This window comes from Chiloscyllium plagiosum, chromosome 40 (assembly GCF_004010195.1).
Source record: "Chiloscyllium plagiosum isolate BGI_BamShark_2017 chromosome 40, ASM401019v2, whole genome shotgun sequence".
In the NCBI taxonomy this organism is placed as follows: Eukaryota; Metazoa; Chordata; class Chondrichthyes; order Orectolobiformes; family Hemiscylliidae; genus Chiloscyllium; species Chiloscyllium plagiosum.
In genome coordinates this window covers 11,521,018-11,537,044 of record NC_057749.1, presented here as the reverse complement: position 1 = coordinate 11,537,044, position 16,027 = coordinate 11,521,018, and the positions used below count along the sequence as shown (strand labels likewise).

The 16,027-nt window shown below is 39.9% G+C and overlaps 1 protein-coding gene across 5 annotated transcripts in view; it reads right to left on the bottom strand.

The window, feature by feature from the left end:
- Window positions 1-16,027, bottom strand: part of tjp1a (tight junction protein 1a) — a 277,102-nt gene that overhangs the window by 82,992 nt on the left and 178,083 nt on the right. For all 5 annotated transcript variants that reach the window (XM_043680310.1, XM_043680311.1, XM_043680312.1 and 2 more), the window contains 2 exons: window positions 11,352-11,408; window positions 1,529-1,653 (listed from right to left, as the gene is read on the bottom strand). In XM_043680310.1, the coding sequence (XP_043536245.1) occupies window positions 1,529-1,653; window positions 11,352-11,408 (182 nt within the window). The remainder of the gene's footprint in view (window positions 1-1,528; window positions 1,654-11,351; window positions 11,409-16,027) is intronic.

The window sequence follows — 16,027 nt, the reverse complement described above, 5'->3', positions numbered from 1 at the left end:
ATATGTTTCTATAAGATTCCCCCCTCATTCTCTGCTCATATGACTTATGGTCTTAAAACTACACTAAGTACTCCAGCTGCAGTCCAATCAAGATCCAACACAATGAGTTATTGACAAGGACACCAAGTACATGAACATAATAGCACACTACAGGCCCTTCGGCTCTCGATGTTGCACCAATCTGTGAAACCAATCTGAACCATCTAACCCACACTATTCAATTTGCATCCATTTGCCTATCCAATGACCATTTAAATGCCCTTAAAGTTGGCAAGTCTACTACTGTTGCAGGCAGTGTGCACTACGCCTCTACTACTCTGAGTAAAGAAACTACCTCTGACACCTATTTATATCTATCACCCCTCAATTTAAAGTTATGTCCCCTCATACTAGCCATCGCCATCCGAGGAAAAAGGCTCTTTGTCCAACCTATCTAACCCTCGAATCATATGTCTCAACTATGTTACCCCTTGATCTCCTTCTCTCTAACGACAACAGCCTTAAGTCCCTTAGCCTTTCCTCTTAAAACCTTCCCTCCATACCAGGTAACATCCTAGTAAATCTTCTCTATACCCTTTCACATCCTTCCTATAATGAGGTGACCAGAACTGTACGCAACACTCCAAATGTGGCTGCTCCAGAGTTTTGTACAGTGCAGCATGACTTCTTGGTTCCAAAACTCAATCCCTCTACCAATAAAAGCTAACACACCATATACCTTAACAACCTTATCAACCTGGTGGCAACTTTCAAGGATCTATGTACCTGGAGACTGAGATCTCTCTGCTCATCTACACTGCCAAGAATCTTACCATTAGCTGAGTACTCTTTATTCCTGTTTCTCATTCCAAAGTGGATCACCTCACACTTTTCCGTATTAAACTCAATTTACGACCTCTCAGCCCAGCTCTGCAGCTTATCTATGTCCCTCTGTAACCTATAACAGCCTCCATCACTATCTACAACTCCACCAACCTTAGTGTCATCCGCAAATTCACTAATCCATCCCTCTATACCCTCAACCAGGTCATTTATAAAAATTATAAACAGTGGCCCCAAAACAAATCCTTGCGGTACCCCACTCGTAACTGAACTCCAGGATGAATATTTCCCATCAACCACCACCCTCTGTCTTCTTTCAGCTAGCCAATTTCTGATCCAATTTCTGCTAAATCACCCACAATCCATGCCTCCATATTTTGTGCAGTAGCCTACCATGGGGAATCTTATTTTACTGAAGTATATCTACACTTCCCAGGGTAATTGAGAAGTAATTGATAGATTACAAATTTAGAAAATACAATCAATAGTGAAACAAAAGCAGAAATCACTAGAAAAATTCAGGTCTGGCAGCATCAGTGCGAGAAAGGGAAGTTAACCTTGAGTTCAGTGACCCTTCTTGAGAACACAGTCAACAGTGTATTGATTACATCCAATATTTAGCATTACTTGCTAACAATAAGGGCAACAATCACACAAGTTCATCAGATGGTAAGAGAGGAGAAATTATGTGGTTAACTGTACTCACTGTAGCAATCCTTCAGCAGGGCCTCCTTTCAAAACATCAGAAATTACAATTGAAGTTTCCCCACTTTGGAAATGTGGATTATCTTTTCCTCCGGATATGGCAATTCCAAACCCAAATCCAGGAGCCTAAAGTTCAATGAAAGGGGCAAACAACATTGTGACATGCAAATGGCAACTTTCAATATTAACTAAAAACAATAACAGAAATTGGAGGAGAAACTCAGCAGACTGCATCTATGGACATACAGTTCTGTTCTTAAGAAGGCTACTAGACTTGAAACATTAACTCTGCTTTCTTTCCATTGATACTACAAAGCCTGCTAAATTTCTCTAGCAATTTCTACTAGAGCTCTTTATTTTAATCCAGTAACTACCTTGTTGATGCAATGGTTAACACCTAATAATATTGCCTCAGATGGGCCACAACATAAGAAACATTAAACCAGGTCCATAAATAAAGGGCAAAGCTTTACTATCCCCTTTCCCACTATCTTGCCAAGTGATTTTTTGATCCATAATCATATTTGATTTTCCAAATATTGTATCCACTTCCATCTGCCTCACTTTTTGACTAGTTGTTATCCATAGAATTTATATGACTCAAATACTCAAGCAGAAGAATCAGCATGAAGAGGCATTATCTGACAGATCATTCAAGATGCAAGGGGGGATAAAAAAGCATTGGATGACAAGATGCTTTTACAACTGTGCTCATGCGCTTCAAAGACTACAGTATAATATCTGAGCTTTGGTTTTGCTCAGTACTTACTATATTTTTCATGCTGATCTGCTGATAGGCAGAGGCAGAAGCAACAGGGGATGTCAATGGTTCCATTATGGCACAATGAAAGCAAGATATCCACAGTAAAGTACCACGTCATATAACAATTTCAACTCGGCTCAATAATCAGCTTCCAGTTTTTCATTGCATTATTACAGGCCAAATGAAACAGGAGTGACTAAGAACTGCTTTCCAAGGCTGTTTGATCTTTGAAATAAATTTCATTACCTGCAGTTACTATAGTAATAGTTAGAGCTGCAATTTAGTCCACTGGACATGCATCCAGAGGTAAATGGACTGAAAATCATTTCAAGCTTGTTGCTGTAAATGGGAAACAACTGAAGTGATACACTTGAAGTGAAAACCAAAGCTGACAGGTAGTTCAAGTCATCAACAAAATTAAATTAATACACTTACATATGACAAAAACATCAAATATTCAGTGTAAATCAACTCCTTGCAGAGTCTGAATGGCAAATTAGACTTGAAATGACAACTGAAGCTATTAGCCCAATAATAGAATAATAAGACAGATGTCCTGTACCTCTAGGAGAAAGTGAAGACTGCAAATCAGAGCTGAAAATGTGTTCCTGGAAAAGCGCAGGAGGTCAGGCAGCATCCAAGGAGCAGGAGAATCGACGTTTCGGGCATGAGCCCTTTTTCCTGAAGAAGGGCTCATGCCCTTCTTCAGTTCTCAACCTATGAAGTGGGGCTTATTCAGAATTCACAGCATCTGTCCAAATTAGAGCAAAACTCTTCTTGTGCAGACTGCAAGTAATTACCAGCAAAGAGTTGCTTCACTATGTAAAAGCTACAGTGCTAACCAGTGTTTAGACAGATCATTGAAGGATTAAAAATCTCAGCCACTTATTATTGAAGTTTCTGTGGAGAATACAATTTCAGCTTCTGTACTAACCAGTCAGCAAAATCACATTGTGAAAATTGTTATTCTAACGAAGAATTACAATGCAGTAATATATAAGTTCAATTGAATCATCTTCCTCCTATTAATCTACCTTCAAACCCTCTCCTGTGTTTTTTCCCTATGGTTGGGGAATTCAAGACTAAGGGGCACATTTTTAAGGTCAGAGGAGAAAGATTTAAATAAAAAACACATGAAGGGCATTTTTTTTAAAATACAGAGTGGTTAATGTGTAGAATGAACTTTGAGAGGAAGTGGTGGATGCAGGTACAGTTACAACGTTTAAAAGACATTTAGATAAGCACAGGACTAAGAAATGTTTGGAGGGATAGAGGCCAAGCGCAAGTAGGTGGGACCAGTTTATTTTGGAATTATGGTCGGCATGGACTAGCTGGACCAAATGATCTGTTTCTGTGCAATATGACTCTATAATGTTGCAGTTGACAAAGGAAAAAAAAATCATAGATTCTGCATAAACCATCCAAAACAAAAGACCACAATGATTAGTCACAAGCATATTATCCACCAATAAGATTGTTTTTAAAAATCACCCCTCAGACCATCAGGTACCCTGATTATTTTGTTTTGCCAAAAGTTCACTCCTCCTAAAAAAAGATGTCTCGACTGGAGATTAATCGTTTCAGCATTACCGATCCAAAATCTACTCGTGCACATGTATGAAAAAGTAACTAGTACAGTTGACAAGGGGGAACCAGTCAATGTGGCATATTTGGATTTTCAGAACGTATTTTAACAAGTCCTGCATACGATATTGTTGTGCAATATTAAAGAATATGTATCACAAAGCTAGTCCCTTTGCTCAAGGAAACGCTGTCCTCAATTTTTTCAGAGGGATAATAAACCAGGCCGGACTCCAATCAGTCTGGTTTTTTACAGAGATGGAAAGGATTTTGAGAGGCCTTTTGTTTATATGTAAGCAGATGAGACTTCAGGCCAAAGTGGTCATGTTTTAGAAGTGACCGGATTATTGAAAGGGGAGTGGTCAGCTCTCTAGCTGAGCAGTTTAGTTCAGTCTTGAACTGGTGAGGAGTTCAACAGTGAGCTGTGTGGAAACACTCTTTTTCTGCCCTTAAAAATCAACCTGTAATAATGTGTTCCATTTATACTGGTTTTAAAGGGATTTTGCTTATTGGGACTGTTGTGTATGTTCGGAACAGCATAATTAAGTCCAGTTGGATAGGTTGAGTTCTGTAGGGGTTCTTTATTCTGTTCTGTGTGTTTCATTGTGTAATGTTGCGAATAAATTTTTGTTTGTTCTAAAATCTAGTAGTCAATCAAATAACTTACTCTGAGTAAATATCACTGTATACTTACCGAATCAAATTGCAAAGTTATGTCCTGGGCTGCCTGCTTAAGAATGTTTTGAGTCGCCTCGCCCAGTCCATAACAGATTGGGGGACATCTGGGATCTTAAACAGTGAGTGGTATGTACCAGTGTTTTTACTTCGGGTATTGGTTTGATTGGGCAGACAAAGCTTAGGATAGGAATGGCTCTTATCCAGAAAACTTTTGGTGACTGATATGTATGCAGTGACTTTGGAAGTTTTGCACAAAGTAAAGATGACCAAATTGCAGGAATTAGAGAAGCTGGTATTGGAACTGGCTGTTTTGGTGAGGAAAAGGAGAGAGAACTACAGCAGTAGCTCAGCATTTAAACTTGCTGGAGAAACCCTCAGAATCTATAGAGATAGCAAGAATTCAATTGCAAATGAAGCAGCTTGAGTTAGAGGCAAGAGATAATGAAAAGGCAGCAGAAATGACCCAGTTTGAATTACGATTAAAAGCAGAAGAGGGGAAAAAGACAGAGAAAGAAAAAGAGTGCTTTTGAACTTCAAAAACGGACACTTTAAAGGCTGGAGATAAAGGCTGAGGGTAGGTTTAGTGAGGAAGTAATGCAAACTCATGTGGAAGAGCAGAGAGTTAAAACAACAAGATTAGCAGCTGAAGTGGCTGACGCTTATGAGCTGGTCCATAAAACATGGTTTGGCTTCCAGGATCAATTTCAGTCCATGAGGGATAGAAATTGGGGAAAAGAAAAATTCTCACGTGGAAAGGGAATGGTCAACCTCAATGAAGGCCATATGGATAACTTACCACAAGGTAATAAGGAAACCCTTGAGGGAGACAAAGAAGTTAAAAAGTTCCATTGTTTTCACTGTAATAAAGCAGGACACATAAAATCAGTGCTGTGGGCTAAGAGAAAGCCAGATGTAGGAAAACTAGACAAGCCTGGGAGTTTTGTTGGACAAGTAACAAAAAGCTCAAGGGAAATTAGACAACTGCCTCAGAGTGCACAAGATGATCAGAGGTTGATAAAGGAGGAAGTGCCAGGCCTGCTTAAAAAATATACATGTACGGGTAAAGTTGATTCACATAGGCCAGGAGCAATAGGTAAGGAAGTTACAACATTAAGGACCACAGGATTCTCTGAGTCTGTAGTGCTGAGGAGATATGTACTCCAGAGGAACTATTGCCAGAAAAGGTACCGGGAACAGGAATTCATGGTGCGTCAAAATGTGCTCAGTTACGTAAAGAGAGGCTAGAGAGTCCAGAGAAGAGTGGAGAATTTGTGGTAGGAGTACTGGACAAACTCTCAGCTCCAGGAATGCAATTTGTCCTTGCAAATGATATAGCTGATTCACTAGTAGGCATGCTGCCTGCTCTAGTTGAAAAGCCAGAAGACGCAGGCAACTTAAGACATGGAGAATGTTTTTCCAGGAATTTTCCCTGGTTTTGTGATCACAAGATCACAGAGGCACAAGCTGATGCAGGAGGGAACGAAAGGCACAAATAAGGAAGCTGACATTGCATTTTCCGACAACTTGCCTGATCAGATATGGGGAACAGAGAAGGAGCAAATAGGTAAACGTGCAAGTATCTTTAGCTCTGCAAAGTTGATTGAATTATAGCAGAAAGATGAGTTAAAACTATTATATCAAAAGTCATTTACAGAAAAGGATAAAAAGTGACTGCATTTGTGTGTGTTATTACTTAACAAGTTATGTCTTAATTACTTAACAAATGATGTCTTAATGAGGAAATGGGGACCATCACACATTCAAGCACATGAGAAATGGGCAGAGATTCATCAAATTGTTTTGCCAGTTGGGTATAGAAAGAATGTGCTGCGAGTGGTGCATGAGCTACCACTTGGAGATCATTCAGGGGTGAGGAAAACACAGGCTAAAATACAAAAGCATTTCTACTGGCCTGCACTACATAAGAATGTAGTTGAATTTTGCCAGACGTATCATACATGTCAGCTAATTGGAAAACAACAGGCAGAAATAAAACCTGCACTTTTAATATCAACTTCAGCATTTGAGGAACCTTTCACAAGAGTCTTGATCGATTGACCCCTACCTCAAACAAAAAGTGGGAATAAGTATTTATTAACAATAATGGATGTGTCGACTAGGTTTCCAGACGCAATCCCATTATGCAACATCACAGCTAAAAGGTGTGGTAGGTGAATTACTTAACTTTTTTTTTTAAACGAGATCCAGACTGCCAATAGTGATCCAGTCAGATCAAGGATCAAGCTTCACATCCAAACTATTTAAAATGGTTATGGATAACTTGGGAATAAAGCAATTCAAATCTACTGGTACCAGCCGGAATCGTAGGGAGCGCAAGAGAGATGGCATCAAACACTAAAGACCATGTCGAGGTCTTATGGTCAGGATTAGCCTGATGATTGGGACTAGGGAGTTCAATGTGTACCTCTTGCAATCAGAGATGCACCAAATGAATCAAATTCAGTCCATTTGAATTAATTTTTGGGCATGAAGTAAGAGGACTGATAAAATTGATTAAGGAGAAATTAATAAAGCAGAATTCAGAGACCACCCATTTGAACTATGGGTCAAATTTTAGAGAACCATTAAGTAGAGCTAGATTGGCTGGACAGCATTTAAAAGTATCATGGCATACAATGAAACAAGAGGAGGATAAGAAGTCACAAATTTGCAATTTTGCCCCATTGGGATTGGTGTTACTTCCAGTGATAGGCGAACCTTTAAAAGCCAGGTTTAGTAGACCTGGTCAAATAGAGAGAAAATTGAGTGGGGTGAACTACTTGATAAGGACTCCAGACAGGAAGAAATCTCAGTGTCATGTGGATATACTCAAAAGGTATTTTGATAGGTAAGGAAAGCAAGAAGGTGTTAATGATTACAGCACAGAAGGAAGAGCCAAGTTCAGAGGATTCTGAATTGGACATTCCTCAAATCAAATTGGTAAATGAGAAAGTTGCCAATAATTGTGATAAATTATTAAGTTACCGTCCACAAGAAAGTCAAAATGACCTGAAAGAATTAATACTATCACATGGGGAGATACACGGAAATCATCTGGGAAGTACTAACCTAATTGTGCATGATATAGATATAGGAGATGGTGGTTCCGATTAAGAAACATCCTTATCGGCATAACCCTCTAATGTTGGCACTGGTTCAGAAGGAGATAGAGCGCATGCTGGTTGGAGGACTGTATCGAAAAGGCGGGACAGACAACTTATATTTCGAAGTTGGACTTGCTCAGAAGCTATTGGCAAGTACCTCTGTCAGAGAGAGCAAAGGCAATCTCGGCTTTCGTAACGCCAAATGGATTATACCAGTTCAAATTCTGGTGTAGAGTGGTGCTAGAAAAGCACAGTTCAGGCAGCATCCGAGGAGCAGGAAAATCGACGTTTCGGGCAAAATCCCTTCATCAGGAATACAGACAGAGTGCCTGAAGAGAGCACCACCCTCTTCAGGCACTCTGTCTGTATTCCTGATGAAGGGATTTTGCCCAAATTGCCGATTTTCCTGCTCCTCGTATGCTGCCTGAACTGCTATGCTTTTCCAGCACCATTCTACTCCAGAATTTGGTTTCCAGCATCTGCAGTCATTGTATTTCACCTATATCAATTCAAAGTCATGCCATTTGGAATGAAAAACGCTCCAGCCACATTTCAGAGACTGACTAATAAGGTCATCGCTGGATTACCCAACTGTGTGGTGTATATTGATCACCTGGTGATTTTTAGTCACTCATGGAAGAAACATTTACAGCATTTATCAAACTTGTGCAATTGACTTCGGAAGGCAGGCTGAATGGTAAACCTAGCTAAAAGTGAATTTGCCAAAGCCTAAGTCACCAAGCCTGGGCCATATTACTGGACATGGACAAATGGCCCCACGGCATGCAAAAGTCAAAATAATTGGGCAATTTCCCACACAGTCGACAAAAAAAGCGGTTCCTGGGGTCAAGTGGATTTTATTGAAAGTTTGTGCTGAACTTTAGCAGTTTGGCTGCTCCACTCACTGAATTATTTGAAAAGGGCAAGAAGTTTCAGCGAACAGCGGACTGTCAAAAGGCATTTGACAGCCTAAAGACTGTATTAGTTACACTGGATGACATGAAGCCTTTCAAGATGACTATCAATGCCAGTGTTGTGGGTGTCGGTATGGTACTCCTGCAGTAGGATGACAAGGAAATAGAAAGACCCATTGGGTGTTGTTCCGGGAAGTTGAACGTTCATCAACAGAAATATTCAATGATGGAGAAACAGACTTTAAGCTTGGTGTTGGCAGTACAACATTGCAGTGTTTAAATTATCAATGCATCTGAAACCCTCGTATACACTGATCACTACCCATTGACATTTATGGAAAAATTTAAGGACAAAAATGCCAAACTTTTTAGATGGAGCTTGTTGTTGCAGCCATTCAATTTGACAATTGTGCAAGTGGAAGGTCGCGAAAACATGACTCGAATATGTTATCGAGACTTGAATGAGATACGGAGGGATTCGGTGGTGAGTGCACCACAGCCTGATTTTGCATGGGGTTGTGCATGCTTGTATATTTATAGTTATAGTGTATGTGTGTGTTCAGACTACTAACCGGGTTTTGAAGGATTAAAAATGAAGCCATCTTTTGGTATTCATGGCTCATTTTCTTTTTGTTGGGGGGGGGGGGGGGGGAGAGAGAGAGAGGAAAAAGAGGTGAGACAATGCCCTTTTTCTTGTAAAAGCTGTTCCTTGGCTCAAGGATACGCTGTCCTTGATTTTTTCAGGGGGATAATAAACCAGGCCAGACTCCAATCAGTCTGGTTTGGTACAGAGATGAAAAGGATTTTGAGAGGCCTTTTGTTTATATGTAAGCAAATGAGACTTCAAGCCAAAAGTGGTCATGTTTTAGATGTGACCTGTATAATGAAAGGAGAGTGGTCAGCTCTCTAGCTGAGCAGTTTAGTTCAGTCTTGAACTGGTGAGAAGTTCAACAGTGAGCTGTGTGGAAACTCTCTCTGCCCTTCAAAAATCAACCTGTAAGCATATGCTCCATTTATATTGGTTTTTAAAGGGAGTTTGCTTATTGGGACTGTTGTGTATATTCAGAATAGCATAATTAAATCTAGTTTGGATAGACTGAGTTCTGTTGGGGTTCTTTATTCTGTTCTGTATGCTTCATTGTGTAATTTTGTAAATAAATTTTTGTCTGTTCTAAAAGCTAGCAGTCAACTTACTAACTTACTCCAGTTAATTTTCAATGTACACATACCAAAACAAATTGCAAAGTTATGGTCCGGGCTGTCTGCTTAAGTATGTTTTGAGTGGTCTGGCCTCATCCATAACACATGGGATTGGAGGAAATGTATAGAGTTGGATAGAAAACTGGTTGACAGAGGGGAAGCAAATTGTAGGAATCAGTGGATCCTTTTCAAACTGCAACGAGCACTGTGTCAGGGGGATTGGTGCTGGGATCCCAGCTATTCACAATATATATTCCTTGATTTGAATGAGATGTTACATTTTGTTCCCTCAAAGTTTGCAGTTGGGTGGGAGGGCGAAGTGTGACGAGGATGCAGAGATCCTTCAGCATGATCTGGACCGATTGGGTGAACGGACAATTTAATGGCAGATGCAGTATAATTTGGATAAATGTGAGGTTATTCCCTTTGGAAGCAAAAACAAGGTGGAAAATTACTACCTGAATGGCGATCAATTGGGAGAGGAGAGGAGGGGGTGCAGCTGGATCTGGATGCCGTGTGCACCAGTTGCTGAAGGTAAGCATGCAGGTGCAGCCAGTTGTAAAGAAGGCGAATGGTATATTGGCCTTCATTGCAATAGGTTTTGAGTAGAGGAACAGCAATACATTGTTGCAGTTATACAGGACCTTGGTGAGGCCACGCCTAGAATACTGTGTGTAGTTTTGGTCTCCTTTTCTGAGGAAGGATGTTTTTGCTCTCGAGGGAGTGCAGTGAAGATTTACCTGGTTGATTCCAGGGATGGCAGGACTGGCGTGCGAGAAATAGATAGACTAGGTTAGGATTATTTTCGCTGGAGTTCAGACGAATGAGGGGAAACCTTATAGAGACTTAAAATTCTAACAGGACCAGATAGGGTAAACGCAGAGAGGATGTTCGCAATGGTATCACAGTCTGAGGATTCAGGGTAGACCATTTAGGATGGAGATGAGGAGGCATTTTTTCACCAAAGAGTGGTGAGCCTGTGGAATTCATTACCACAAAGTAGTTGATGCCAAAGCATGGTATGTCTTCAAGGGGCAGGTAAATATAGGACTTGGGGCAAATGAGATCAAAGGTTATGGGGAGAAAGCAGAATTAGGCCACTGAGTTGGAAAATCAGCCACAATCGTGAGGAATGGCAGAGCAGGCTCAAAAGGTCCAAATGGCCTCTTCCTACGTTCTATATTTCTCTGTATCTTCTAGGAGGGATCACAGGCTCGCAACCAAGAAAAAGAACCCGAACCCTGGTTGATATTTCTACTACCTAATTTAGATGGTAAAGTTAATCGCAAACCTCTCCATTACCACTTTTCTGTATCAGAACAGCTGAGGAATCAGCCGAGTTGAAATGGCTCAGTTACAGATTTTCTTCACCAACTTAGTTAATATGGTAACATCCTTTATTTGACACACAACTTTCTGTCAGAACTCTATCAGTTGGAACTACATCTATCAGGTTCGAGAAATTTAAGGAAAAAAAATAAGTTGCCTTCTGTCATTTCCTGCCATCTGGCCTTGAACCATTGTACAACTGACTACTTAATATCCTGAAATTCACAGCATAGTTAAATGTAGCTGGTGACTCACCCTGTGAAGTGTAACTGTCTGCTGTTCCCAGATCACCGTTTCCTCCATAACTGTCGTCTACAAGAAAAGGAGGTACAATTAAATTTAGAATTTAGAGATTGTTTTATGAAATGATCATTTAAATTTTGTTCCAATGAGTTCTACATTAACTACAGAAGTCAAGTAATTACAAAAATCTCATCGGAAACATCATGCTTTCCATAAAAATGCTTCTAACACGACGATGAATTTTGGAACAAAACACCACACAACTGGAAATGTGTATCAGTCTGGATCCACAACACCAAATCATATTAACAGAAGTAATGCACTTAAATCTCAATACTTTTAACTTTTCCATTTTCCAACAAATTGCATGGGTCAGATTTTTTGTTTCCAGTGACCAAATAATTATAAATTGCCAAAAACTACACAAAAACGTGCAGAAACTTGCAGGGTTCAATAATTTCTGATCAGTTCCTCAAACTCAAACACCTTCAAGCTTCTGCATCCAGATAAAAATCTTTCCCAAGTCACCGACCAAAACATTTCAAACTTCAAATTCTCAATCTCTGAATTTCTATTCAAAACAATACTTCTGCATTAGTTAAACTGCTCACTCAATTCCATGATCTCTAACTTAAATGTCCATGGCTCCAGTAAAACCCTGAACCACATTGATCATTCCTTGTCATGGTTGAACTCATCACTCTCAAGTCCAAAGGAACACAGATGCTAACACACGTGATTCACAACTGATTACCCTTTCATCACCAGATTTGGCTTGATCATGTCTCACAATCATACCCTCACCATAAAAGCAATATTTGATTGAAGTGCATTTTGTGATATCTCAGTTTTGAAAGGTTCTGTGCAAAAGCTCAATCCAGGATCACACTTGATAAAGTAGACAGGAAAGGAATAAAGATGCTCTTGTGCACTTTATAAATTGGTGGTTGATACAGGGATAGACAAATCCAAAACAATATTTTCTGAAGCCACGTAGCACAGAACTCTCAAGAAATATTAAATTTAGTTTATCAAGAAAGTTACAACCACCCAATACCACGAGATATAAAAAACTAAATGTACCAAACATACATATCAAATCAAATATGATTTTATTTAACATGCTTCTTTTTAAACTCTCAGCTCCATGATTTCCTACAAACTGGAAAGTGGCTTAATCATAATTAATAGATCAATTTCATAGGAGGCTTTCTAATTTCACAAAGATGACCAAAGAGTATAGTCAGTCTTTCATCAATACAGAACACAAAGCTTTGTTCAAACAACGTTGGTGCAAGATTGCATATTCCAATACACAGATTTGTTCCAGAACTAACAGTATTGAGCAGGAGACATTTGATAAAATGTTTTAAACGTTACTGATACACACAAGGCAGGACTAACAGGGACAGAATCTGGCACTGGTGCAGCAGGTGATGGAGCCAGTCAGTTTGAACAAGCTATACTCTTAAGCCATGAGAACATCTGAATGAAAGCATCTCAACAGCATCACTTGATGTGGCCTCCCTCAATCAAACATGTCTTTATTGGAGCTAGGTTTTAGTGACGAGATTAACAGCTTACAATTATTAGAAATTTTGAAAGATGGACAACACGTTTTAATACACATGAAATCCTTCATTTTCACAACCATAGCTACACTTAGCTTTTCAAAAGATTAGATATGAACATTAATGCATTGCCTCAACATTAATTGAACCAGGTATGTTGCATATTTAAACAAGTTTATGCTGAACAGAATCTCCAGTGGATTACATATATCGAACATAGCACTCAAATATAGAAAATCGTACCAAATGGAAGAGTCTAACATCAACAGTAATAAAAGAAATCTGTCAGGGAAAATCTTAATTAATTTAAAATATAATTAGAATTTTAAAAAGAAGAGTGTAAAAGAACAGAATAATAATGCTGTAATCCCATGTAAGGACCATTTTTATTTTATGCTTTTTAAAAAAAATTTCAAATTAACCTAGGTTCAGAACAGGTGGAACTTAAACCCTCGTTCAGAAGTAGGGTCACTGCCTCTGTGCCACACGACCTTCTGTTTACAGACCAGTGCTTAAAAGGATGGCTGCAAATTTCCCCTTTCAAATGCCTCGACACATTCAGATCTACTATCTCTTTTCCACATCTAGGACTGGCCGCCCCATCTAAAACACTGTTCATTATAGTTTTGTGGTGTTTAATCAGGATGCAAGTCTTCGGATTGTTACTCTGCTCTTATTTTACTTTTGAGGCAAAAAAAAACTACAGATGCTGCAATCCAAAATAGACAGACAGGAGGCTGAAAGAACACAGCAAGTCAGGCAGCATCAGATAAAGAAGTCGACATTTTGGGCATAAGTAATCCTGAAGAAGGGTTACACCCGAAACATCGACTTTTCCACCCCTGATGCGGTCTGGCCTGCTGTGTTCTTCCAGCCTCCTGCCTGTCTATTTCTTATATTTTTTTTCAGCTCAATCTATTCAGCATTATTCAAACTCAACTGCAATTCTTATTTTCCTCTAAACTCAACACTTTGGAGCACACACTCCAAAGCTGAAACTCAGCAACCGTCTGCCCTCAAACCTAAAAACTAAAGTGCGAGGGTTCTTACAGCATAGTGGTTGGATCCCACCCCTGGGTTTAGGTGCCACCTGCTCCAGAGGTTGCAATAACAGTTGACAGATAACATAAAAGCTAGAGTATGTCTAGCCCCAAAAGCTACCATCACTCTCCCACAATACTAAGTTCATAGGCCCCGTCTCAATATTCTGCATCTGAACACAAGGAGAAAGTGAGGTCGGCAGATGCTGGAGAACACAGTCGAGTGTGTTGTTGGAAACGTACAACAGGTCAGGCAGCATCCAAGGAGCAGGAGAATCAACGTTTCAGTTTGTTTGAAGGGCTCCCGCCCGAAACGTTGATTCCCCTGCTCCTCGGATGCTGCCTGACCTGCTATGCTTTTTCAACAACACATTCTCCCATCTGCGCACAACCCTCAACTCCTCCTCACACCTCATACAGAAATTTCCTTTCCAGCATCTGCAACTTGTCCACCTGCTGACGCAATATTCAGTCTTTAAGTCCCAGACCAAATCTGAAATGAGCCTGGTCTTTGACAACCAAACATCTGTGACCATTCTCATCCACCACACCCCATAATACCTGAAGACTACATCCACTCCTCCCTAATACCACCCTCCCCATCACATGGAGACAGTTACCCCACCCACTTCTGTAGTCTGTACATTCCTCCCAAAACAAAGGAAATTTTCCATTGAACATTGAGGGGCTGCACTACAGTCCATTCCACCACCCAACCCATTCCCCATGACAAAACACCAAAATCCATTCCTTTCCTCCATCTCCCCCACAGCCAGAATCCAATCCCCCACTTCCGACACCTGGAATCCATTTTCTCCCCAACACCTGGAGTCCCCTGCCTCCCCAATACCCAGGGTTCTCTTTGCTGCTTCCCAACATCCGGTGTCTATTCCCTTCCCCAACCTCAGTTATGCTGCCACCTCTTTGGTCAGTAATAGCTTACTAGCTACCCACAGGCATACAGTCAATCACTCCTCTCAATCTCACCAACATTAAGTCCTAAATCAGCCTTAATTATCTTCAAATAGAAGACTACAGGTGCTCATTTCTGCAATTCTATTACTCCCTCCAACTTTAAATTTCTTAGAATGTTAAAAGTACTGTATAGAGGCAATTAAGTGCTTAGGAGGGATTGCTGCACAGTACTGAGGACAGGAAAACTTGCTGATTTCTCTCCCTGAGGTGATGAAGCTAATTAGAACTTTCTCCCTCCCTGCTGCAGTCAACATCAGCCAGCTCAGCACAGACCACACAACGAAACTCAGACATTCCTGGTCTGTATGGCTTAGCACCACAGTCTATCAGTCTATATTTATCCACAGAGCCTACAGTAACTTGCATTTATCCAGTGCCACAAATGTGAAACATAACCAAAGCAATTTCAAAGCAGGAGGAGTGCTTTGTATAAAGGGTTCAAAATACTACAATTAAATCTGTATGCATTAAAAATTTTAATGCATCAATTTTCTATTGCAGACATCAAGTCAAAATTAGATACTTGTGTCTTCAGTGAACTTTAAGAGCTATATTTATATTTCCAATATTTACTTAAATCAGTACATCTTAATCTTTAGTGGCAATTTAATCACCCGAAATTGTCCCCATCGTTTGCATTTCAATCAAGTGCGTACATAGCTCAGAAGATCTTGACAAAACACTTGATCCATGTATCAAGGGAAGTATCTATAATGAATCTTTTGATGTCTTTCATCCACAGCTGAACAGGACATTGCAGGTACATTTCAGCAAGCTACCATTATATTTTGCTAAAAATGTCATGAACATAACTTTTCCAGTGGGTGAGAAAGGGAGAAACCTTTACCAATTCTAGGCCTAATACAGACTTTTTAAAAAATTAAAGCCTTGTATTATCATGAAAATATGATCCTCTTCACTTTTTGGGTTATAACCATAAAACATCAGAGAAGGTACATGGCCAGTTGGCTTGTGGCAGCAAGGCACTCATAGCACAGCAATCACTGATAATTCAATGTCAGTTCTATCCATCACCAAGATTGAACTTATAAATTTTACAATGATTCATTAGTGACTTTTAGGCAGCCATTTGATGTTTACT